The sequence below is a fragment of the Mustelus asterias genome, chromosome 24, assembly GCF_964213995.1.
Source record: "Mustelus asterias chromosome 24, sMusAst1.hap1.1, whole genome shotgun sequence".
Taxonomy (NCBI): Eukaryota; Metazoa; Chordata; class Chondrichthyes; order Carcharhiniformes; family Triakidae; genus Mustelus; species Mustelus asterias.
This window is the reverse complement of record NC_135824.1, coordinates 11405721-11432859: the sequence shown is the minus strand read 5'-3', so window position 1 is coordinate 11432859 and position 27139 is coordinate 11405721. Positions and strand designations below refer to the sequence as shown.

The window sequence follows — 27139 nt, the reverse complement described above, 5'->3', positions numbered from 1 at the left end:
TCACTAATCGGAGTGCCCAAATCGGACTTTTGTGGACCATGTCTGTTTCACGCCGATTCTGGATGGACGAACACGGTGGTAAAGGAGGAAGTGCTGGTAAAGTTTGGCATGCAGTCCATTAAGTCAATTTAAATGCATGCAAATGCATTTAAATGGCTGTCCCGCCCATTTCGGGTGCAGTTCCAATCATGGCCATTTTCGAGCCTTGGTAAAGGGGGAACCGGCGCGGAAGCGGGCACGGATCATGCTACTCGCCTCACGCCTGACTTTACCAATTTTTCATGCCCGGAAACGGGCGCAACGCGACGGTAAAATCGGGCCCCCAATCTCAGGACTGTCAATGGGAAGTGTTAGACAAGTGTTACGCTGATGCAATCTTCACATCCAAGGTGAAGAATGGGGCACCAAGTTCCCAACCTCAGGTGGGTTGCCATGGGAAAGGACTGAGTAATGGTCAAGCAGTTTTTATTCCCACGAATTGAAGAAAGATTACTCCAGGTTGTTTTCACACGTGCATTGGGAAGATAACATTATTAAAGGTGGCTGAGGCAGACGCGTTAACGACATTTAAGACCTATCTGGATAGACACCTGAACAGGCGAGGAATAGAGGGATACAGGCGGTTGGTCTAGATAGGACAACGTGAACAGCGCAGGTTTGGTGGAGCCAAAGGGCCTGTTCTTTGTTTTTTGAAGGCATGGGAATGGGCTGACCAGCTTTGCTATCAGCTATACCTTTGATGGACTCTGGATGTCAAGGGTAACTTAAAAAACATGAGACGCATAAAAGGGACACTTACCCTATGGTAAAAGAGAAACAGATAAACAGAAATAAAACGTAAGTCTTTTTTTTGTATCAAGGAGACCATCTTACCAACTTGAGTTTTCTGTTCCATGCCCACTGGAAGAATTCGTCCGAGGTTAAGAAAGTGAAACGTTGCTTGGCTGAAACAATTAAAAAGAATTATTTTAATATGGCTGCTTCTATAATAATATTATTAATGGAAAAATGCACATATATTTTGGTTTAAAAAAATGTTTTTTTTTTATTCAGGGATGTGGGTGTTGCTGGCTGGGCCAGCATTAATTGTCCATCTCTAATTGAACTGAGGAAAAGTTTTTAAAGTTTATTTATTAGTGTCACAAGTAAGGCTTAACACTGCAATGAAGTTACTGTGAAATTCCTCTAGTCTCTCCATTCCGGCGCCTGTTCAGCTCAGTGCACCTAACCAGCACTTCTTTCAGACTGTGGGAGGAAACCGGAGTACCCGGAGGAAACCCACAGGGAGAACGTGCAAACTCCACACAGACAGCGACCCAAGTCGGGAATCGAACCCGGGTCCCTGGCGCTGTGAGGCAGCAGTGCTAACCACTGGGCCACCGTGCCGCCCATTTAAGAATCAACCACGTTTGCTGTGGGTCTGGATTCACATGTAGGCCAGACCAAGTTAAGAATGACAGATTTCCTCCCCTAAAGGACATTAGGGAACTAGATAGTTTATTACAACAATGGTTTCATGCTCATCTTTCAATTCCAGATTTTTAATGAATTCAAATTTCACCATCTGCCGTGGTGGGATTCGAACCCAGGTCCCCAGAGCATTACCTGGGGTTTCTGGAATACTAGTCCAGCGACAATACCACCAAGCCACAGCCTCCCCAAATAAGCAAAAAGTATAGAATCTCTCCATCTATCTACAAAATATATTAAAAGTTTAGTTTAGCACACATTTCTTCTTCCAGTCATTCTCCATAGTATCACGTTATTGCTTTGGATTTCTGTGCATGATGAGAGAATTAAACATGAAATTGCATAATCACAAAACTTCTATTAGTCCCGGTTTATTAGCTGACTGATAAACAGAGATTCACTTTTCCTTTTACAATTTGCAAAGCTCCCCATAACTAACAGTGAATTAGTCATCGCACACAAAAAGCAAAGGTTTTCAAAGATGGAAATTGTAAAGATTTTGGTGTAGTAAGGGAGGTGATTTCAGTTTTGGGGTTGGATGCATTAATGGAATGGTGTTGAAGGAGCTTGAAATCCTGATTGCTGTATTTGGTGCTGACAGGTACTTGCAATGGAAATGTGCAAGGTGCAAAGTTTTACATGAAATGGAACTCTTGCAAAGTTCTTTGTTATAAAGATTTATAGATTTATAAAGATGGCGGCATGGTGGCACAGTGGTTAGCACTGTTGCCTCACAGCGCCTGGGGCCCGGGTTCAATTCCCGGCTTGGGTCACTGTCTGTGTGGAGTTTGCACGTTCTCCCCGTGTCTGCATGGGTTTCCTCCGGATGTTCCGGTTTCCTCTTACAGTCCAAAGATGTGTGGGTTAGGTTGATCGGCCATGCTAAATTGCCCATAATATCCCGGGATGCGAAGGTTAGAGTGATTGGCGGGGTAAATTTGTGGAGTTGTGATGATAGAGTCTGGGGTGGGATTGTTGTTGGTGCAGACTCGATGGGCCTCCTTCTGCAGTGTAGGATTTCTATGATTTTATGATTTCCCAGACAGTTGGACTGCATATCAAGAGGTAAACCCTACCAAATACTTAGAAGCTACAAATGGGGGTAATCCTCATTCACATCTGTCTGGACTAGTTGCAATCAGCTTTGCAGTAACCAATTTAAATTGACATAAATTTCTATCAGCAAGTAATATTAAAAACAGAGGCCTTTTAAATTACTGCTTTTTTGGGTTGGATTTTGATGTGATAACTTAATAACATGCGTTCTTAGAGACTACTGCTTCAAATCTGCAGCAAAAAAACCTGAATTCCATTCTCAAAGCACAGCCCAATTTAAGGCTTGGTGAAAATTTGACCTACCTCATGTCTGGTGGTCAATTAGATTTATCCCTGCACAATTTAGCTCAAAACAGTTTTACGGGGAAAAAGCTGGAGTGGGACTAAATTGGACTGCTCTTCCACAGCCGGGAAAGGCATGATGAGGTGATTGACCCTCTTCTGTGCTGGATGATTCTATGATTTCACCCACATGCAGGCAATTCCTCTTTATGTATGTTCAAGGCTTTCAGTAATGCTGAGCCTTTCCCTCCCTGTTGTATTTCTGAGGCACTGGTTAGATAGAAAGACAACGTTAAAGGTATAAGAGTTTTTACTCATATGATAAGAGATTGAATAAACTGGGATTGTTCTCCCTGGAAAGATGGAGGCTGAGGGGCGACCTGATAGAATTTTATAAAGTTATGAGGGGCATAGATAAGGTGAACAGTTGGAAGTTTTTTACCAGGACAGAAATGGCAATCACAAGGGGGCACAAGTTCAAGGTAAGGGGGGAAAGGTTCAGTAGAGATGTGCGGGGGAAGTGTTTTTACACAGAGGATGGTGGGGGCCTGGAATGCACTGCTCAGTGAGGTGGTTGACGTTAGCGACATTTAAGACTTATCTGGATAGGCACATGAACAAGCGGGGTATAGAGGTTTCCTCCGGGTGCTCCGGTTTCCTACTACAGTACAAAGATGGGCGGATTAGGTTGATTGGCCATGCTAAATTGTCCCTAAGTGTCAGGGGATTAGCAGGGTAAATATGTGGGGTTACGGGAATAAGGCCTGGGTGGGATTGTGGTCGGTGCAGACTCGATGGGCCGAATGACCTCCTTCGGCACTGTGGAGATTCAATGATTCTATGATACAGGCAGTTGGTCTAGATAGGACAACGTGATCGGCGCAGGCTTGGTGGGCCGAGAGGCCTGTTCCTGTGCTGTACTGTTCTTTGATGAGTCTGAGATGATATGACCAGGTGAGAAGCAGTGATCTGACTCCCCTCTATTCAGCCCCCCTGGTTGGTCACAACAAAGGTTTAGATTTATTTTTAATGAGGATATGCGTTTTTCAAATTCAAATGTCTTTTTTTACGCAGTGAGCAATAAGGAGCTAATTAAATCAGATTTACTTGAGTTAAAAATAGAACAAATTCATTAGGGACTAAACCGATGAGTAAGAAATAATAAAAGCATGATGTGACACACACACACACAGTTACTGGCAATAAGGGAAATTAGAGTCCAATAAACAAGAGTAAAGGACTATACAATTAAGTGTCCTTTAATTATCCTTGAGGCATAGATTGTTAAACATTGTGGCTGATTAGGATGGCAAGTTTCTTGGATTCAGTCAGGTGTACATGATGTTGCAATTCTTACTCCACCCGTTTGTAGATTTCTGGTATGTTGACTCCTCAATCCTGTTAATTCATTTGTTCCAAAAGAGAGAGCTCGACCTGCACTTTATTTATATATTATATAACATTATGTAACTCTGTTATACCTCACCCACTGTATTTCCAAGGGATTTGGTGTGGGTCTGATTGTGGCAGGCATTGCTTCAATATCCAGCACTTTGGGCATTTTAATTTTTAGCATCTCTTCCTGAGGCAGTGTTGAGTTTCAATAGGTGGCTGGACTAGGAATGGTCTCTCTCTTCACAATTGCTTGAAAGCTCACCTTAGAATGTAACCTTGCATTTTAAAGCAGTTTACTCTGTTTCAGCTCAAATTGTGGAATTTGAATTGTAAGTCACTTAATTGGCGGCATGGTGGGACAGCGGTTAGCATTGCTGCCTCACAGTGCCAGGGACCCGGTGATGCGCGATTAAATCACTCGGGAGGCTAGATCGTACCCGGGAAATAAAGGCTTTTATTACTAACAAGAATGGAGCATACTATATACAATACAATCCCAGACTAAAGGGTCACCAGACAGTGCAGTGACCTTTATACTCCTCCAGGTAGGCGGAGCCAACTGGAGTGTACCACAGAACAATATCAACAGGTAGAACACCCCAACCCTAACCCCAACAGTGACAACAGTAACATATCTACAAGTACCCATAGTGCTGACCATCTATGGTTCAGTACCCATAGTGGTAACCATCTCTGGTTCACCACACCCGGGTTCAATTCCGGCCTCGGGTCACTGTCTGTGTGGAATTTGCGCATTCTCCCTGTGTCTGCGTGGGTTTCCTCCGGGTGCTCCGGTTTCCTCCCACAGTCCAAAGATGTGCGGGTCAGGTTAATTGGCCATGCTAAATTAGCCCTAGTCTCAGGGGGATTAGCAGGGTAAATATGAAGAGTTATGGGAATAGGGCCTGGGTGGGATTGTGGTTGGTGCAGATTTGATGGGCCGAATGGCCTCCTTCTGCACTGTAGAGATTCTATGAACTGGTAGCCATCTTTAGTCAGTGTTCAGATTAGGTTTGGTCAGTTGATGAAATTGCAGGTTGATATCACTCATGCACAAATCCTGTCATTGTGGCAATGCGTACTAGTCATTTATATAAAATATCCTTGAAGTCTTGGGAAAGGCAATCTGAAATGCCGGAATGGTTCCCTAGAAACATGCATGCTGAGCCAAAAAACAGTTTAATGGTAAGGTGATGGTTGTAGGTTTCTGAGGAGTAAAGGCTGTGCATTGTCCAGAGAATCAAGATTTACTTCAAATACCCTTGTGATGCAGTTTTAATCATACTGCTGGCTCTACTGACCGTCCCTGCATCCTTTCCAGATATATCACAGCTTGGTATGGCTCCAGCTCTGACCAAGACTGTTAGAAACTACAAAGAATTGTGAACATAGCCCGGTGCATCACGCAAACCAGCCTCCCATCCATTGACTCCACTGACACTTGCCGCTGCCTCGATAAAGCAGCCAGCATAACCAAGGACTTCATGCACCCTGGACATACTCTCTTCCACCTTCTTCCATCAGGAAAAAGGTACAATAGTCTGAGATCACATATCAACCAACTCAAAAACAGCTTCTTCCCTGCTGCCATCAGACTTTTGAATGGTCCTATCACACATAAGCTGATCTTTCTCCTCACCCTATCGGTAACTGCAATACTATATTCTGCACCCTAGCCTTTCCCCTGTGTACTCTATGAACGGTATATTTTGTCTGTATAGCGCACAAGAAATAATCATTTTCACTGCATCCCAATACACGTGGCAATAATAAATCAAATAAATTCATTTCATTTTCTTGCCCTCGATGCCCAATATTATTGCTCCTCTTGCTAAATGTAACAAAAATCTGCTGACCAGCCATTAATGACATTGAGGCTGCCAATATCGCAGTTACTGTATTGTCAGATGTGTCAGTGTTTTGTTAATTATTTTGTCTGGGAACAAATCTGATTGTTGGATTCAAAACAAACGAGGCTACTTCATTGAATGTTTTTAAGACAAGGATAGATACATTTTTGAACAGTAAAGGAATTAAGGGCTATGGTGAGTGGGCAGGTAAGTGGAGCTGAGTCCACGAAAAGATCAGCCATGATCTTATTGAATGGCGGAGCCAGATCAAGGGGCCAGATGGCCTACTCCTGCTCCTAGTACTTATGTTCTTATGTTGCCCAGGGAGAAAGCTCTTTCATTGAGCCACGTCAGATATTCAAACCAATTCACAGGACTATGCGAGGGTGTATGTGAGGTTGATTCACAGAGCTGGGCGATGCATGGAGTTAATTCTTGCAATTATGTCAGTCTCCCAATCCCTTTAATCCTGTGCCTAATCTAGCTTTAATTGTGCTTAATTCCTACTTTGGTGCAAGCTTGTTAAAGTCAAAATATTAATGATAAAACAAAACCTTTGCTTTTCTTCACTCTCTTCTCTGGTATCCTTAGAAAGATAGGTCTCATACATTCCTTCAAATATTTTCTTTTCCTCCATCCATTGCTGAGCAGAAATAACATGATTTTGGCCTGTGCCAATAATGTTGGCATCATCAAGCTTCTGAAGGGCATCAAATGGATTTTTCCAAAGACAATCTATATTAAAAGCAAAATACATTGTCAAATCAATGTAATTTTAGTGGTATTCTAATTAAGTGAAATGTATGGGAATAGAGGAACATTTAATTGGTCACACCCACATGGAAAATCATTATAAATACATCTCTAATTGTCCAACTGTAATTGTCTAATTATATCTTGATTTGATTTGATTTATTGTCACATGTATTAACGTACATTAACGTATTGTTTCTTGCGCGCTATACAGAGCATTCCGTTCAGAGAAGGAAACGAGAGAGTGCAGAATGTAGTGTTACAGTCATAGCTGGGGTGTAGAGAGAGATCAACTTAATGCAAGGTAAGTCCATTCAAAAGTCTGACAGCAGCAGAGAAGAAGCTGTTCTTGAGTCAGTTGATACGTGACCTCTTGTATCATTTTCCCAAAGGAAGAAGGTGGAAGAGAGAATGTCTGCAATTCTGCCCTTGAAAGCTTACTACCAGTACACTATATTCATAATGAAACATCACTGCTTAATAAGATAGGACAGATCTGTGGCTGGAAAGTTGTGGGAAAAAAATTATCAGGTTTTAAAAGAGGCAGGACTCATGGACGCAGTCATGACTTTCTGTATCAAGTCATTGTACCAAACATTCTCATGTCAGGTGGAATATAGAAAATGCTGGAAACATAACAGGTCAGGCAGCATCTGTTGAGAGAGGTTTAGCTCAGTTTGCTGGATAGCTGGTTAAGTGACACAGTGCGACACCAACAGACAGGTTCAATTCCTGTACCGGCAGAGGTTATTTATGAAGGCCTGCGTTCTCAACCTTCCCCCTTGCCTGAGGTGTGGTGATCCTCAGGTTAAATCACCATCAGTCAGCTCTCCCCCCTCATAGGGGAGAGCATCCTATGATTATCTGGGACTATGGTGAATTTACCTTAACCGTCACATGGAAAAATGTGGCTGATTACGAAAAGCCAGCTTGGATTTCTAAAGAGGAAATCATGTTAAGTTAATTTGCTGGAGTTTTTGAAGAGGTAACAGAAAGGGTTGATGATGGTAATGCTGTTGATGTGACTTTCAAATACATTCAATATAGTGCCACACTACAGGCTTGAGAGAAAAGTTACAGTTCATGGAATAAAAGGGACTGTAGCAACGTGGATATAAAACTGACTGCACAATGGGAAGCAGAGAGTAATGGTCAATGGATATTTTTTGAGCGAGAGGGAGGTTTGTAGTGGAGTTCCTCAGGGGTCAGTCTTGGGATTCTTGCTTTTCCTGATATCTTAATGATTTAGATATTGGTGTGCAGGGGATAATTTCAAAGTTTTCAGATGATACAAAACTTGGAAGTCTTGTAAACTGTGAAAAGGACAGTGTAGAACTTCAAAAAGACATGGAGGCAATCTTACCAAAAGAATTCTAAGTGCTAAACGAGCAGTGAATGCAGGAATCACGCCCATTTTTGGGGGGCGAGTTCCAAGATGCAAATGTATGGCACTTAGGAAAAAAAAGAGGCAAAATGTGATTCTCGCCAGCGGGGGGAGTGAGTGCAGCCTATTCACGCCGGAAACGCTGAGCTCACATAACGTTATTGCGCTGGTGCCCTGATCTCCCAGTGCACTGTGTACTGTTGACCAGCGTGGCAAGCTGGTAAGATCGCCCCCAAAGGTAAATTGGTGGAGTGGGCAGATAGGGGGCCGATGAAGATTAATGTGGAGAAGTGTCAGGTGGTGCATTTTGGTAGGAAGAATATGGAGATAATATAAAGTAAGCGAAAAGTTCCTAAGAAGGTGCAGGAGCAGAGGGACTTAGGGATATATGTGCATAAGTAATTAAAAGTGGCAGGACAGGTAGAGAGAGCAGTTAATAAAGCATATCGTGGGCTTGATTGATAGGGTCATAGAGTATAAGAGCAAAGAGGTTCTACTGAACTTAACAAAGTACTAATTACATCTCTTAGTTAGAGTATTGTGTACAGTTATAGGTGCCACACAATAGAAAGGATGTAAACGCATTGGAGAGGATACAGAAGAGGTTTAAAAATGGTTCAATGGATGAGAAACTTACATCATGAGGAAACTTGCATTGGAGAGGTTGGGACTGTTCTCTTTGGAGAGGAAATGGCTAAGAGGAAATTTGATACAACTGTTCAAAATCATGAGGGGGCTGGACAGAGTAGATAGGGAGAAACTGTTCCTGTTAATAAAAGGATCGAGAATGAAGTAGCACAGATTTAAAGTGATTTGCAAAAGAAGCAAATGTGATGTGAGAAAAAAAAATTTCACGCAACAAGTGGTTCAGGTCGGGAATGCACTGCCCGGAGGTGTGGTGGGTGCAAGTTGAATCGAGGCTTTCAAGATGGCATTAGATGACTACTTGAATAGAATCAATCTGCAGGGGTACCTGGAAAAGGCAGAGGAATGGCAATAAGTCATTAAACTCATTTGGAGAGCCGGTGCAGACATGATGGACCGAATGATCTCCTGCGTTGTAACAATTCTGTGATTTTGGATTTGCAGCATCTACTGTACAGTAGGGTATTTTGCTTCAGCTAACTTCACTACATGAACACAACAACATGGCTTTACAGGGTACTTTGCATATTCAATCCACCTAACACCCACATTTTTATGAATTTTGAGAACTGCTACTGAGTCATATTTTGGCATGAAGGTGCACCTAGGTCACAGGTTTCAATTTGTGTGTTGCCATCGCAAAAAGGCATTGTAACAAAAACTTGACGTTTAGTTGAGAGGAGATTTTCAATCTAACAGGGTGGCTTGCATCTATCACATTCATCTCTCAATTACACTTTTTGCAATTATAGGTCTGTCAACATTGGAACGTGCTAGATATTTTAAGTATCTCTTCTATTGTTGACTTTTACATTAAGTATGTTGCAATGTGGAAAGAGTTAAACTTTAACAGAACTATTTTAGAAATGTCAATTCCAATTTATTTCAAGGACTATTGATTCACATGAACCCAAAGACAGTTACACAGCTTCTAATCCCGCCATCTGGTGGCCAAGTCAAAGAGTGCAGAATTTGCTCGAAATGTAAATACTTTTCCCTGTCAAAATTGTCAGATTATATTTTGTAACATTTTTAATGCATTTAATAGTACTGTCATACAAGCATTGTATTACCCCTCCCTCACCTCCCACCAACCTCCTTAAAACATTCTTTGGTCAATTTTAATTTTCATCCTTACTGAAAGTAATGCGTCTTGCCATACTGCGATGTACTTTAATACCCTCCCCCAAGATGATTTTGGAGGTGAAGAGTATTTCATTAGACGGGGGTGTACCAGGTGGGGACCCCCTTTATGTCGGAGCTGGGAAGGTTTATAGGTGACCTTGGCACCATGCACCAATGCAGACCCTTAAATGACCAATTAATGCTCACTTAGGGTTCTCATCCCATCGTCACTGGTATTCAATCAGATAGACAATCGCCATGCTTGCAGAAGCATGTCAAGTTAACTGCAGGCTTCCAGGGATGGGGGTGGGCTGTGGCTCTGCCTTGCTGTAAATACCCCCCTCCGCCCCTCTATTGTGCCCTCGTAGCCCACAAACCCCAACCTGTCCATGCTCACCACACGCACCTGAGCCTCTGATGGCTGCATCGCCGACATCTCTCACCGCAACACCCAATGGGATTGCCTGCTATGCACAGTTGCCTCTGATTTGCTGGCAGCTCTCAGAAGCATCCCAGGGGTCCTTGATCACAGGGAAGACCTGCCACTGGTCATTTGGTGTCTGAGAGGCACTTAATTCCGCAGGCCTTCCCCCAAGGGAGGCGATACGAAGCTAATTGTCAGTAGGTGAGAGCCTCATCACCTGCATTAAATTTGTCCCATGGTTTTCATAGAATCCCTACAATGCAGAAGGAGGCCATTCAACCCATCAGAACAATCCCACCCAGGCCCTGTATTTACCCCACATATTTACCCTACTAATCCCCCTGACACGAAGGGGCAATTTATCATGGCCAATCAACCTAGCCCACACATTTTTGAACTTTTGGTTTTACAGGCACTACCAACCTGTCGCTACCTCACTCCACTGACATTTGTCGTAAGTAAACCTAAAAACGATGTTCCAGCAAGCAATTTTCTCATGGGGAATTTCTTTACTTTACATGTATTGTTCAGCAGATAATCCCACTCCACAACCCACAGTGCAAGCCTTGTTAAGACTAACTTATTCAACACGGACTGAAAGCCAAACCTTGGTCCTTTGGCTAAGTTGCACGTGGCTTTTAACAAAGAAACACCAGACAAGTTTTAAATGAGAAGTAACTCAAGATAATTCCCTACTACCAATAAGTATTCCTAAAGATGAAGACATTTTCACTGAAGATACTGTAAGTACAGGCTTATGGAAGTAATTCTGGTACATACCTGTTATCTGTTTGGGTCTCTGTTTCATCACCAGAACAGAAGGTGTCAGTTTAACATCTTGTAAATTTAGTGGATTCACTTGCTTAAATGGAAGTACACATCATAATTTAAAAATCATTTCCTGCTTTAATGACAAAGTAATTTTTGACAATTGAATAAGGTCAAGAAAATTTATATTTGTCTATACTTTACAGACATTGAAAGTCGAATTTCAGAGGTGAGGTGAGTGTGACTATCCTTGACATCAAGGCACTGAACATGATTGAGTGCCACATCAAAGAACCTGAGCAAAATTCAAGTTAGTGGGTCAAAACTCTCAGATAAAAGCAAAATACTGCGGGTGCTGGAATCTGAAACAAAAACAGAAAATGCTGGAAAATCTCAGCAGGTCTGACAGCATCTGTGGAGAGAGAATAGAGCCAACATTTCGAGTCTGGATGACCCTTTGTCAGAGCTCCACTGGTTGGAGTTGTGTCTAGTACAAAGGAAGATAGTTGTGGTTGTTGGAGGTCAATCATCTTACATAGGAACATAAGAAATAGGAGCAGGAGTAGGCCATCTAGCCCCTCGAGCCTGCCCCGCCATTCAATAAGATCATGGCTGATCTGATAGTGGTTTAGTTCCACTTACCCACCCGCTCCCCATAACCCTTAATTCCCTTATTGATCAGAAATCTATCTACCTGCGACTTAAACATATTTAACGAGGTAGCCTCCACTGCTTCAATGGGCAGGGAATTCCAGAGATTCACTACCCTCTGAGAGAAGAAGTTTCTCCTCAACTCTGTTCTAAACTGACTCCCCCTTATTTTGAGGCTGTGTCCTCTGGTTCTTGTTTCCTTTCTAAGTGGAAAGAATCTCTCTGCCTCTACCCTGTCTAGCCCCTTCATTATCTTATATGTCTCTATAAGATCTCCCCTCAGCCTTCTAAACTCCAACTTAGCTTACATGGACTGCAGAGGTTTAAGAAGGCAGCTCACCCCACCGTCTGAAGGGCAATTAGAGATCGCAAATAAATGCTGGCCTCACCCCAAGAATGAAATTTTTTAAAATGAAAATACCCCTATTTTGAGAGTGCCCATTATCATATAAATATAAATAAATCACAACTGAATGATATTAAAAGCAATAGACAAAAATTTAATGAAAAACTCTTTCTGGCCACCAGACAAGCTGGAGAGGCTTATTTAAACTTAAAAGATTTACTGCATCTCGAGGTGCAGGAGGCAGACAAGGCATATACTGATGTCTGTAATCTGTAGCTTGCTTTTCCCGGAACAGATTGCGAGCCTGAAGTTTGAATGGGTGCCTGAAGATAGCTTGAGGGCAACATTCTGTTTGGCTGCTTTATGAACACATCTTCTGTGACCGAAGTGTCTTGGAGTGTGACTTAAGCCTGGAGCTTCTGGCTCAGAGGCAAGGACGGTACCCACTGCGCAACAAGATCTCTTCCAACCTGAAGTGGCTTTTGAACTAATTAGGAATGGGACCAGCAATTGACAATTTAGAGAGACTTGAAAACAACTGGCATCTAAATAACTTCAGGAACACTGCCTCTAAGACAGGGCCTGTGGAATGGTTTTATGCCAAGCTAGCAGTTAAATACTGCAGCCTGTGAATAGGTGCTAAAGAATCTGTGAGCATGCCGAGAAAAATCCATTTTTACATATAAAGTAATGAACAATGGGATCGTCTAACAGGCATAAGCAAAGTAGAGGACACTTTTGAATGAATCTAATAAATCCAAATTGTCCACGTTATGTGTCAATTTAACTCAGTTGCTAGCCACTTTGATTCACTCCCTGAAGATTGTGGGTTCAAGATGGGTAACCAGATGTTTGTGTTCAGGAACTGAGTTCCGGTGTGCAGTATTGAGGAAGTCCTGTGCTGTTGGATGTACTACCCTTGGGATATGAGACAAAAACAACAGGGGTGATTTTCCCCCAAAAAATTAATGTGTTTTTTGGACACTCTTGAGTCAGGTGAATTTCCGGCACTCTGCGCTTCACAGAGTCTGCTGGGGGTTCACAACAGTAAGGAGGGTGGGGGGCCTAACCCCATCTGAGAGGCCAGCATCAGTAGGGAAATCGGTGCATGTGTACAGTTCTCCCATTGCCAGCCTCCCGATCGCCGGTCTCCCGATGGCTTCCCCGAACCACCCCCTCTACGATCGTTGGCTTCAACTCCTCCCCACCCCCCCCCCCCCCACCCCCACCCAATGGCCAACCCCGATCGCCCCCCCTCCTTCCCCCACTAATCAGAGTGCACAGCAGTTCACCGCCACCGATCGGCCTGCCCTCGGTTTGGTTCCCCGTCAGGCTCCACCCCCTTGGCACTGTCCATTGCCCAGTCCCACCTGGTGGGCAGTGCCAGGCTCACACTTCCAGGGTGCCAGGCTGGCACTGCCGAAGGGGCACTCCCCCTGCCCTCAACTTCCTGGGGGGGTTCTCAATGGCCTCTGCCCCCACCAGCAAGGCCATCACGCCTGGTCCCTGTGGCTGGGGCAAGCTTTAATCCCCGCTGGTGGGGTGGGAAACATTAGCGAGCCTGGACGATACCATTCTGGGCTGGCTAATGATATTCAAATTTGAATTTCAATATTGTAATCAGGCTCTGGATGTTTCCTGATGCGAGGTTGATTTTGCCGTAAAAAGTGGCCCGGGAAAGTCGCGACCGGCTGGATCACAAATCCCATTTCAGCCCTCCCACTGATATTTCCTGATCCGCTGTGCTACTCAAGCAGCGCAGCGGGCTGGGAAAATCACGCCTAACCTGTTTGGATGAATGTTAAAGATCCCAGATCCCATGGCAATAAGAGGAAAGGACAAACAATTGGAAGTTCTCCATGGATTGTGGCCAACATTTCTCCCTGAACCAACATGACCAAAATGCTGTATTAATCATTCACCTTAATACTGGTTGGGGATTCTTGCTGGGGCTGCGCAGCAGGCATAAGGTTTGGCTGAACGGAACGTTTCTGAAAGACATGATAAAGTGTTATATGAATTAAATCAAGCTAGGATCTTTAGAAACTTATAAAATATTTGTTTAAAGCAAGACTCCTGGTGGAATAATTCTAGAAGCATAAGACATGCATCCTACCAAGTAGCATGCTGAAAGAAAGCAATTCAGTTGGTGTCAAAAGGAAGTACAGCTTTCCTAAGAAGCAGCTAATGAAATGGTTTTGTTGGCTATGGGGTTTTGCACACTGCTTCAATACCCGGGTTCGATTCCCGGCTTGGGTCACAAACAAAAACAAAGAACAAAGAAAATTACAGCATAGGAACAGGCCCTTCGGCCCTCCAAGCCTGCACTGACCATACTGCCCCACTGAACTAAAACCCCCTACCCTTCCGGGGACCATATCCCTCTATTCCCGTCCTATTCATGTATTTGTCAAGACGCCCTTTAAATGTCACTATCGTATCTGCTTCCACTACCTCCCCCGGCAGCGAGTTCTAGGCATCCACCACCCTTTGTGTAAAAAACTTGCCTTGTACATCTCTTTTAATCCTTGCCCCTCACTCCTTAAACCTATGTCCCTGGGAAAAAACTTCTGACTATCCACTCTGTCCATGCCCCTCATAATCCTGTAGACTTCTATCAGGTTGCCCATCAACCTCCATCGTTCCAGTAAGAACAAACCAAGTTTCTCCAACCTCTCATAGCTAATGCCCTCCAAACCAGGCAATATCCTGGTAAATCTTTTCTGTACCCTCTCCAAAGCCTCTACATCCTTCTGGTAGTGTGACGACCAGAATTGAACACTATATTCCAAGTTCAGCCTAACTAAGGTTTTATAAAGCTGCAACATGACTTGCCAATTTTTAAACTCAATGCCCCGGCTGATGAAGGCAAGCATGCTGTATGCCTTCTAGTACTTCTCCACCTGTGTTGCCACTTTCAGTGACCTGTGTACCTGTACATCCAGATCTCTCTGCCTATCAATACTCTTAAGGGTTCTGCCATTTACTGTATATTTCCTATCTGTATTAGACCTTCCAAAATGCATTACCTCACTGTCTGTACAGAGTCTGCACGTTCTCCCCGTGTCTGCGTGGGTTTCCTCCGGATGCTCCGGTTTCCTCCCACAGTCCAAAGATGTGCGGGTTAGGTAGATTGGCCATGCTAAATTGTCCCTTAGTGTCAGGCGGATTAGCAGGGTAAATATGTGGGGTTACGGGAAAAGGGCCTGGGTGGGATTGTGGTCGGTGCAGTCTCGATGGGCTGAATGGCCTTCTTCTGCACTGTAGGATTCTATGACTCTAATACTATTTAATATCATGATATTTTAGCCAAAGCACAGTGTGCAGAAGGTGTGGGATATCCTGCCCAAAACTAGATTGCGAAATTTGTTCATAAGATCATAAGAAATGGGAACAGGAATCGGCCAGTTGGTCTCTCAGGACTGTTGCGCCATTCAATAAGATTATGGCTGGTCTGACTGAGGCCTTGACTCCACTTTCCAGCCTGCCCCCATAACGTTTGACTCCATTGTAAATGGAAAATCTGTCTAACAGAACCTTGGATATATTCAATGATCCATTTTCCATTGCTGTCAGACAAAGAGAATTCCAAAAACTAAAATCCCACTGAGAAAATAATTTTTTCTTCATCTCCATCTTTAATAGGGAACCCTAATTTTTAAACTGTACTCCCTAGTTCTAAATTCCTCCACGTGATGAAGAATCCTCTTAGTGTCTACCCTGTCAAGGCCCCATCAGAATGTTACGGCTGTTCACGCCGGTGGGATTTTTCCATCCCGCTGCAGTGAACGAAGATTTGGCTGGGCACCAAATTCTCCGCTTTCACTGCAGCGGAAGTGTAGCATGAACAGCCGGTAAGATCATGCCTGATATATTTTTCAATAAGATCAACTCATGCTGCTAAACCCCAATGAGTATAGGTCCAACCTGCTCAATCGTTCTTCTTAGGACAACCCCTTCATCACAGGAATCAGCCTAGTGAACTTTCCGTGAACTGCTTCCAATGCAAGTTTATCCTCCTTAAGTAAGGAGACCAAAAACAATACACAGTACTCTAGATGTGGTCCTACCGTTGTCCTGTAGAGTTGTAGCAAGACTGACCAACTTTTTAAATCAGCAGATTATGAGGAGTCAGTGTCACAACTCAAACCCACATCATTCCACGCTGTGGCATTGCATTGTACATGGTTTGCAAACCTCTGAAACTATCCAGGAAGATCATCCATCGATCATTAGTGCCAATGTTGCAAGCAAAATCCAAACTGCAATGCTCGATAAAAGGCAATGGAAAACTAGCCTGCAATATCCAGAGATGGGAGGTGAATAAGCCTGGATCTTCTAAGACTTGCGAGCTGCAACATTAATGCTCTATTGCATTGCTTCAAAGCACCACTCTCTAAATAGCTAATGATTTGAAAGCAACTTATTAAAAATCAATCAGATGCAAATAACATGAGCTACCACATCAGAAGTAAACTAAGATACAACAGGGAACAACACTTGAAAGGGATTTTCATTTCGGGTTGGCCATGTGAATCTAATCTAAGTTGCAATATTGTGCATATCCCACACTTCAACTGGAAGGTGTAAAATAAACAAATCTAGAGTGTTTACAGGGTTAATTGTAATGTAGAGCAGATAGGATTTTGGTACAAGCCTAAATTATACACACACAAAAGCAAATTAATAGCTATATTGTGCACTGAGCTGATAAAACATTCTCTATGGTTAATCAGGGGAACCACCAACATTTGCAGGAACAAATAAATGATAAGTGTTTAACCACTCTCCCACCTCCTCTCGTTCATCTTATCTCAAATAAGGTTAACCATTTTAAAGGGCATTCTTGTTATGGAACTGCTTTTGCGTGAAGGATTTGTAATTGCATACACCAAAATATATACTTCAAGGGAGCATTGCAAACAGTCCATTTCACGTTCAACAGTGAAGGAGGCTCAAAGGGCTGAATGGCCTATTCCTATATCTTATACTCCTTTGTTGCATTTGTACCCTATATGCTGGTAACACTGATATTTCAATTAAATTCCACCCCCCCCCACCCCGCCTCTGGGGAGGGGAGTCTTTCTGCGCCTGGTAGGTACAAATGATAGGGGCAGCCAAGAATGCTAGGTAAATCCTAATTCCTCACCTGTCATGTTAAACTCTTATAATAAAAGCAAAACTCTGTGGATGCTGGAGATCTGTAATAAAAACAAAGTTCTGGAAAAACTCAACAAGTCAGGCAGCATCTTTGGAGAGCGAAACAGAGTTAACATTTCGAGTCAAGGATGACTCCTCTTCCAAAATGAAGAGAGGGAGGAACGTGATGCATTTTATGTTGTTGAAAAAGTGGAGGGGCAGGTGGAGCAAAGGAAATCAGCGATAGGTTAGAGGGTGGGGAGACAAAATGACAAAGATGTCATGGAACCAAACACAAAGAGAGTGGTAATGATATTACTAGAAAAACTAAGGACTGGTCTCGAGTAGGTATAAATAGCAGAACAAAGGTCAGCGTTGTCGGGAAACAAAATGGCGCAACACGTTGATAGCAAATTAAGGATCTCTGAAAACAAAAACATAAGAAAAAGATACGGGCTGGCACTTGGGCCAAAATAATTTAAATGGAAGGCAAGAGTTCATGGTCCGAAGTTGTTGAACTCGATGTTGAGTCCAGAAAGCTCTAGAGTACCCAATTGGAAGATGGGGTGCTGTTCTGCCAGTTAGACGTCACTGATACATTGTAGCAGGCTGAAACAGAAATGTCAGCACGAGAGCCAGATGGTGAATTAAAATAGCACACTATCGGAATGTTGGGGCTATGCTAGCGGACTGAGCGAAGATATTCTTCAAAGCAGTCACCCAGTCTGCATTCGGTCTTGTCAAGGTAGAGGAGATGGTATTGTGGGCTTGAGTACTGTAGACCAAATTGATCACTGAAAAGGAATACTTTGGGCTATGAGAGGTGAGGAGGTAAAAGGTTACACCTCCTGTCTTTGCACAGGAAGGCACCAAGGGAAGGGGATGGGGCTCGAGGGTGATACAGGAGTGGATCAGGGTGTTATGGAGAGTACAGTCTCTTTGAAGTACTGATGGGAGGGAAGGGAAGGTGTGTTTGGTGGTGGCACCTTGCTGGGGTTGACAGAAATTACGGAGGATAATCCTTTGAATATGGAGGCTGGTGGAGTGAAAAGTGAGGACAAGGGAAACCATATTATGGTTCTGGGAGGAAGGGGATGGGATGCAAGCAGAGGCGTGGAGAAGTGGAAAATGTGTTGGATTTGGCAACGGTGCCCTGCCAGGGATGGGGGGGGGGGGGGGGGGGGGGGGGGCGGTTTGGGGTCATTGGCCAAGGAAAAGGGCACGTTGGAAATGCTGTTGTGGAAGGCAGCACCTTCAAAACAAATGGAATGGAGCCCTTACAGGAAGCAGGGCATGAGGAAGTGTAGTGGAGGTAGCTGTGAGAGTCAATGGCCTTGTAATGAATATTTCTTGGAAATGGAGACAGAGAAGTCGGAAACAGTAAAACTACCAAGACAGTTCTGTTTGGGATTTTGGGAAGGAGACAAAAATGGATTTTATTGGATTGTGGGATTATGAGGTTGGCGGCTGTGGAGGGAAGATCATCAGAGGAGATGAGGTCAGTAACAGTCCTGGAAACAATGGGTCATGGTCCAGGAGAAGGTAGAAAGAAGTGTCCTCAAGAATTGGTATTCAGCCTCCACATGGTATAGGTCAGTAGCCAGACAACAAAGCAACACCCTTGTCAGCATGTTTGGTATAAAGTCAGGATTAGACCTGTGAGAACAAAATACAATAAGTTCAGAGGTTAAAGTGTGTAAGAGGAACAGAAAGAATAAGGTGGCCAATATCATGCCAACATTTCACAATGTAAAGATCAGGAGCTGGTAAGAGGTCAGCAGGAGGGGTGCAGGTGGAGGGTGGGTGCAGGTGGAGGGAGAATACTGGGGGCAAGTGAAAGGGTCTGTGAAGTGGGGAGAGGACTCCTGCTCACAAAGTGAGCACAGAGACGAATGCAATGGAGGAAGAGTTCAACACCATGCTGAGCCCAAGATTCATTGAGGTGAAGATGTAAGAAGATAAAATTATGTTAAAGTCCTACCCACGCTCATGTGGCCAGCAATGGCGAGTAAAAGCATCGCTTATGTATCCTCAGCAATGAATGTTTGTCTTTGAAATCGGAATTGACAATATTGCATGATCAGACCTACTCAGAAAACCTGCCTCCCATGAGATGTTTTGGAGCTGCAAACAGAAGTACTATTTAGTTGTTTACTCTGATGGAGTAACCCTGTAACATTAATGGGTGTAATGTCCAGCTGTCTAGAATGTTCAGCTTGCCCATGAAATTATAATCTGGTAAACTTTAATATTTGCCCATGTATTTTAAATAGGTTCACAGCTTCAAGCAGCGGGATGCTTTCAGAAGCACATTAAATTTATGCACATTAGTATCCCGTAGTGCAATTTCAAGATTTTTGACACTGAATTCTGCTTGATAGGAAGTTATAATAAGGTTGTGTGTATGATTGACTGTTACCAAAACTAATTGTCCTTACCTCATTCTGAAATTCTCAGAATTGCAGCACTAATGGCAGTGTATAATTGCTTGGCTAGTTACTATTATTCTTCTGTCACAGTAATTTTAGCTGTTGGCAGCCACCATTGTTCTGCATTAATCGGCAGAGTGGGAGTCAAAAATTATAAAAATGAGAAAAACATCACTCCCTTAGGATTGTCCACTGGCAAAACCCTTATATCAGGACCACATAATCTTAACATTCACATAGCCTTGTTTAGTAATTAATTGTGCACTTCACAAACTCATTAAATTTGCACAGCTAACTCTCTCACTATCAGAATTCAATTCCTATAGGTCTCAGTTGAAACATTAACCTGTCCTTTTTCAGAAATGTTGAATTATCTGCTGTGTATTTCTAACAGTATTGTTTTATTTCAGATCTCCAATATTTGTGCTTTATATTTCAACATAATATTTTCTGCACTAATTCACATTACGCAAAATTATTAATTGCAAGGCAAAAACATTAGGTTTAGAGTGAATTGTTTTTTGCCCACTTATTTCTACCTGAAGCCAAAAGAATAGATGACGTGTTGCTATGCTTAATTATATAGTGCTTCATAATCTTCGCACGTTGCGTCACTCCTGATTGGCTTGGCACCCTACATCCAGTGAACCATCAAGACTGCATTTTTGTACCTTAACACAATGCTTATTCGAATTCTCAAAGTTTACCACCTCACCAAATAATGCCTTGCCCCTTCCCTTGCTCACTTTGTTCATCTTTCTAAACTTAGGTTTACTAACTCCCATGGAGGTATATGCAGAGTCAGTGCCTTCAAGAAAGGAGGGAAAAATAACTCAAGATCTGGAATTGCTCAGCCTGCCTGAAAAAGGAATAAAAAGATTAAATTTCGGTTCATCAGATGGAGGGTTTGAAGCTGAAATGTTCTTTTCAAAAGCTGATCAACATGTCATATACTTCCAGCATTTGTTTGCATCTACATGAGGCTTTTGTTGATGAGCAGCCTAAAAAGTAAAACAATGGCATGTCGCTGTTATCTTCTGACATACTCCGGTTTGTTCAGATTGCGTCATTAGCTTTTCAAACTGATCCAGCTCTTGTACCCAACTGTCTTTTGGCAATCGATGCACCTCCAGCCAGGACTCGCCTTTACCTAAAAGAGAAAGCTCCAATTGAAACTGAGAAATAAACCAGAGGCTGATAAAACCAGCAAAGCAACAAGGTAAATGTTGATGTTTGGTGGTGGGGGGTCAGGGTCCAGAGGTAGAAAGAAGTATCCTCAACATGTTGTCAATGTTGGAAATACAGGTCGCTGAAGTGGAACTGATCCACTTCAGATCAGCCATGATCTTATTGAATGGCGGGGCAGGCTCGAGGGGCTAGATGGCCTACTCCTGCTCCTAGTTCTTATGTTCTTTAAGAATAAACCAGATCTTGCATCAGAATTAATTGAGAGCAGAGGGTGGGGGTGGGGGGGAAAGGGGGTGGGGGGGAAAGGAGGGGGGGGGGATGCTCTTTGAAGCTTGTATTTAAAAGCTGGGTTTTCCCCCAGCTTCTAGACAGGGAGGAGATCCAGCAGGGAAGAGAGGAAACTAGCTCTAGTATCACAATAAGACAATTGTGAATCATCAGAATGACTTCTGCTACTTAATTCAGTAAGTGGACATTCACTGGTAAAACAAAACCATGATGTGGAGATGCCGGCGTTGGACTGGGGTAAGCACAGCAAGAAGTCTCAACACTAGGTTAAAGTCCAACACGTTTATTTGGTAGCACAAGCTTTCGGAGCGTTGCACTTTCTTCAGATGAGCAACCTTCTTCTGAAGAAGGAGCAACGCTCCGAAAGCTTGTGCTACCAGATAAACCTGTTGGACTTTAACCTGGTGTTGTGAGACTTCTTACAAAACAAAACTAACCATGACAGTACAGAGGGGAGTACTGCCTTATCAGAAGAGATGTGAAATCCAGGTGCCTGCTGTGGATGTCAGTGGGTTCCACGACATTACTCTAAGGGAATTTTCCTGCAGTCGGGTAATAGCAAAGTGAATAAATGATATGCCAGTAACCCTGTGGGAAAATTTAAGGGGCAGGACATTTCATGGAATTGTTGCATACCTTACAGTACTGTGGCACCTCACAGTGGAATATATTTTTTGGAAAAAAGTTGGATTTTATTGCACTCTGTAACCTTCAGTTTGAAATGTTTTGTCACATACTTTTACACATTTTATGAATGAAGTAAACTTTTGGGAAAAAGTTCATTACACTTGCTATTCTTGTTTTGTATGCAGAGCTTTCCAATATGATCTATTAAACAGGCAATTTATTGAGAAGCCAACTGGCTGTTCGAACAATTAGTAATGCATAGATCAATAAAGCAACATTTATCAATAAATACTCCCCTCTGTTAAAATATTTTTCATAGGATCATAGAATCACCACAGTGCAGTAGGAGGCCATTTGGCCCATTGAATCTGCACTGACCACAATCCCACCCAGGCCCTATTCCCATAACCCCATGTATTTACCCTGCTAGTCTCACGGACACTAAGGGGCAATTTACTTTGGCTAATCAACCTAACCTGCAGAGTTTTGGACTCTGGGAGGAAACCGGAGCACCCGGAGGAAACCCACAAAGACACAGGGAGAATGTGCAAACTCCGAATTTTGAGACACAACCTTAAATTGGAATAAACATAAATATATTTGTTCTTTATTATCCATGCAAAACAGTGAATTCATTATTGGAAGTGGAGAAAATGAAACGTTGCATTGATATAGCACGCTATTACATCTCTGAGCTACATCTCCACATAGACACAAATGGCCTCCTTATGAGCTGCATCAGGCTACAATCCCAAAGCTACAATGAAACTATTTCTGAAGCGCAGTCAAGAAGCTGGAAGCTGCAGCCACAGTGAATTTTGAAGCAAATGGCATTAATTAGATTAATCTCATCTCTGTCGACACCTTGCTACATTTGTACTGCTGATTGCTAGAACATCAACAGAATAATGGCACAGTGATACCAATGCTACATCTTGAATCTCACGAAAGCCGCTCCATGTGAGGATTCCCCCCTTCCTCTCCACTCTGCATTTGGTGGTGTTGGCTGAGAAAGAAATGTTGGTCAAGAGACCACGAAAAATCTCTTTGTGAGTAGTGCCACAGAACCATTGGCATTCCCATGAACAGGTAGTCAGATCAGGGCATTTGGCCTGAGGTGGGAGTGCTTGCTGCTGGACTGCCAAAGCTGGAAAGTTATTTTATTTCTTTGTACTCACTTTTTGCATTAAACAAAACACTGGGAGATTAAATCTATAAATAAGAAAAAGAAACTTTGAAACACCCTTAATTCAGAGTTGTTTTATAAAATCACATTTCACACACAGAACATTTTCTTCCAACTTAGCTGTTTGTCTCTATAATTTGAGTTTTATTATATTGCAATTTATGTCAACCCACATTTATCTTAGAATAGAAAATACAAATGACTTTTTCCTCCCCCTGACAACTCTTACATATTGATGCATTTGGTGTATGCAGTATTATTCATCTGGGAGAGCTTACTGCAGAGAGTGGGTACAAAAGCTGCATAAGTATTTCATCTTTTATTTATGTTCTTTACACTCAGTTGGGGATTAAACTTCAGTGGGGGTATGTGGTAATAGATCCACCTCCCAATTGATACCTTGCTTGATATTCTTTTCCATTGAAGTCAATAAGATGAAAATTGATCTGCTATTGGCCACGCTGACGTTGAATTCTAACTCTCCATCAAGCGATGTCAAGGCGAAGGCTAAAACATCTCTTACATTCCTGGATGAAACATTTAGGGTGGAATTTAATGCCCTCTTCCTTGGCAGGGTTAGTGGCTGGTGGGCTTCTCGCTGCCTTTCCTGCCTCTGGCCTGATTAACTACAAAGAAGATTCATGTACAACCATTCTGCCCTGCCACCCATTGAGGCACTTAGATTAGCAAGTAATGTCCATTTAAGGGTCTCATCCTGCTGCCGCTGGTGGGTGGGTGGGGACTCACCATACATGAACCTGAGAATCAAACCTTATCAGGTTTGATTGCAAACTCCCATTGGGAATTGCTCATTCAAAAGCTCTCAGTGCCTGATTAAGGGATTGGGAAGAGGGAGGCCTGCTGAGAGCCAACCATCTTCCCTTGCTAGCAACCCAGCTCCAGCTCTTTCCCCACGACTCGGTTAACTCCCTTCCACCATCACTAATTTGTGCACTGGGTCCCTATGTGATCCTAGGCCTTGAGTGGGTGTAGTACCAGCAGCAGCCACCACCTCTCACCTGGCACTGCCAGTCAATGAAGAGCTGCCAGCCTTAGATTGATATAGGGATATAGGAGCTGCAGTAGACCATTTGGCCCCTCAGGCTGTGCTTGACACTTAATTTGGCTGGCTTTCTTGAAAAGAGGAAACATAGGGCTCTCGCCAGCTCTCCAGCTGGCAGGTGAGACCCCCATGCCAACATTAAATTATGTTCAGGTAAAAGCTTGTAACCTGAGGCATGATCCTAATACAACTCCATCCCTATTGCAAATGCACCTATCTTATTTCTACTCTATCATACAATTGCTCTGACATCCCCTCTCCCCATAGGCTACATGTGCATTCATCTACTGATCAGTATCTTCTCTGGATCTGATAAATCGAGTTATGTGAATTGCAAATCAAGATGTAATGGCTAAACAGAATGGTAAGGGGGAAGAGGGTGAGATCATGATTTAAGTTTGGTTTGCTGCTGATAAGTTCAAAATTGTAATAACTCATAATTTCCAGAGAGGCATTCATTCACTTGACCCTAATCACCCTCAGCTCCTCCCTCAAAGATCACTCATCTTGCTTCTATTCTTTGGAAATTGATTTCTCTCCTTTGCTTTTCGTTCTCCCTCTTCCTTTCCTTTCTTGAAATCTATCTCCTTGCTTGTGTCTTCCATTCTCGTTTACCTTAAATCCTTCCCATCTCTTCCTCTGTATCCTCCTTTCCCTCTTACGAAGCACGCAGAAATGTAAAAGATGCTATATAAATGCAACTTCTACTTCAGGAAAAGAGCATCAGCATTTTCTAAATTGTCAGACAGCCTGCTCAGAAACCTGACGGCGAGGTTTAAAAGCAGGGAGTGCTGTTCACAACCATATGTTTGTGGTGAATCTAATCACAAAGACAATGGGGGCGGTCTTGAGCCCATTCTCATCGTCCGTGCGATGCCGGCGGGAGCTCAAGATCCGGAAATCGCAGACCTCGCCGATGAGATTGCGTGAACCTGCTTTACATGAATTTCAATGCATTTGAATCTCATTAACCCTCCCCCTCGCCATACATTGACATACCACCAGCCGCCACCGCCCCCCCCCCGCCCCACCACATTGATACCGGACCGACATGATGTTTACAACAAGTTCACCTAGATGTGAACCTGTAATGGTGGTCTCACTGGGGGCATAAAGATGAGTATAGCCCCTGGGAGAGAGGAACATAGCCAGGCAGTGGCCTGGCAATGCCCCCCTGGCAGTGCCAATCTGGCAGTGCTAACCTGTGCCAAGGGTTGGGACCTCGAAGGAACCTTTTGGGGTTGGGGGGGGATTCGTTTGTATGTGGTGGTGACCAGGAGCGGACGGTGGAGCTGGGGATGTCGCTGATGGCCATTGGTTGAGGTGGGGGCCGGGGGGTGGGCTGCTGGCTCTGACTGTGGGAGCGGGTGGGTGTTGAGCCCCCCCCTCCGACCCTCCGACCCCCGCATGACAGCGTGAAACATGCCCCCTTGATTATCTTTTAGGCAACATGACGTAAGATTTCAAGAGAAACATGTCAGTTTTCTCGCTGGAAACAACTCTCTGCCATTTTTTGGCAAGATTCCCCCACCGCTCTCCCCACCCATGTTGCAAGAGAGCGATTGATGGGTTAATGTTGACAATCCAATCCTCGAATCAGTAATACAATCACTTACTGGAAATCAAGATGTAAAAAATGAACAGAAGTTCAAGCCGAGTGATTGGAACACGTCTCAGTGTAGTTATTTATACAGTTATCAATCCCAGGTGCTCAGAGAAGCATATGCTACACTGGTCAGAATTACCATCTCATTTCATGGCACAATTGATGAGAATGTACAGAAAAGAAAATACATTTTGCAGAATATTAAAGATATGCTCAAGATTTTCAATGTGTTCTCTGACAGCAATGATGTTGAGGACATTATAGTTTTAATGTTGCTGATGACAGGCACACTGAACTGGATTTATTGATGATTTCTATCACTCACATCAAAACTGAATAACCAGACCTTCAGTTCAGAGTTCATTGAAAAAAATATAGGGTGAAATCTTACCAAAAAATAAGTGTCAGGATCTGACTGAAAACTGGTGTATTTCTCTCCAGAGAAACGGGCTAGTTTTCTCTCCAGATCTTTTGTCAAGAGAAGCACAGGGGGCGCATTTCACGTCGTCATGTTGAGGGGCAGGGTCTAAACATGTGGGCAAAGCCCAGCTGCACTGAGATTGGAGTGCCTTTTTTAAAGGGCTCCCCGATCAGACCAAGATCTCAGTGCCAACCAGACAGTGCCAAACTGTGTCAGGAAGCAGTGCCTGGACATGTCGCAGGTATCCACTCCATCTGATGAAGGAGCAGCACTCCGAAAGCTAATGGCATTTGCTACCAAATAAACCTGTTGGGCTTTAACCTGGTGTTGTTAAAACTCTTACTGCGTTTACCCCAGTCCAACGCCGGCATCTCCACATCATGTCCCTCTCCCCCAGGGACTATACTCAACTTTGCACCCCCCGGGGGGTGGGGGTGGGGGGGCCGAATCCTACAACAGGCTCACATTTGGGTGAAGCTATTATAGACCTCGTTGACGTGGGGGGTGGTTAATAATATTAAAATATATTTAAAATTCCATTCAAATGAGGTTCTTGCCCTTTGTGTGCATGAATGAATCTTGCTACGCCACCGGCAAAGACTGGGGTTAATTGCAGAACATGATTATCCCCATTTCCCGATTCTCTGCAGATTTTCAGCCTGCGTCGCTGTTCTCTCTGACGGGGAACATGGGCTGAAAATCATCCCCATCAACTGGAATTTTCAGAATAGCTTCCGTGTAGGCAAAATTTAGTCTGAACTGCAGTGTGTTCATAGGTGAAATGCTATTGCCTTTGAGAAGGGACAGAATAAAATAAAGAATTTACATCATAAAGAAATGTTAATGAAATTGCCCATGCTTTATCTGGAAAAGTGAGCTAAATGATTGTTTGAATATTGTTATGGAAATTTGACAAATGTTAATTTGGTAACTTGGTTCAGACAGGGTTGGGGGATTAGGTGCAGAAAAGAGCAACAGAAAAGAATGATCCTCCATGTAAGGCACGATGGAATGAGTTATAATGATAATTCATTCTCTAACAC

General features: G+C 43.3%; 1 protein-coding gene across 1 annotated transcript in view; it reads right to left on the bottom strand.

The window, feature by feature from the left end:
• wdr93 (WD repeat domain 93) overlaps positions 1–27139 on the bottom strand; it is a 58668-nt gene that overhangs the window by 16640 nt on the left and 14889 nt on the right. Inside the window, exons 6-10 of the mRNA XM_078241876.1 lie at positions 20764–20867; positions 14072–14140; positions 11165–11246; positions 6608–6788; positions 874–944 (exon numbers count right to left, since the gene is read on the bottom strand). Of these exons, the coding sequence (XP_078098002.1) occupies positions 874–944; positions 6608–6788; positions 11165–11246; positions 14072–14140; positions 20764–20867 (507 nt within the window). The remainder of the gene's footprint in view (positions 1–873; positions 945–6607; positions 6789–11164; positions 11247–14071; positions 14141–20763; positions 20868–27139) is intronic.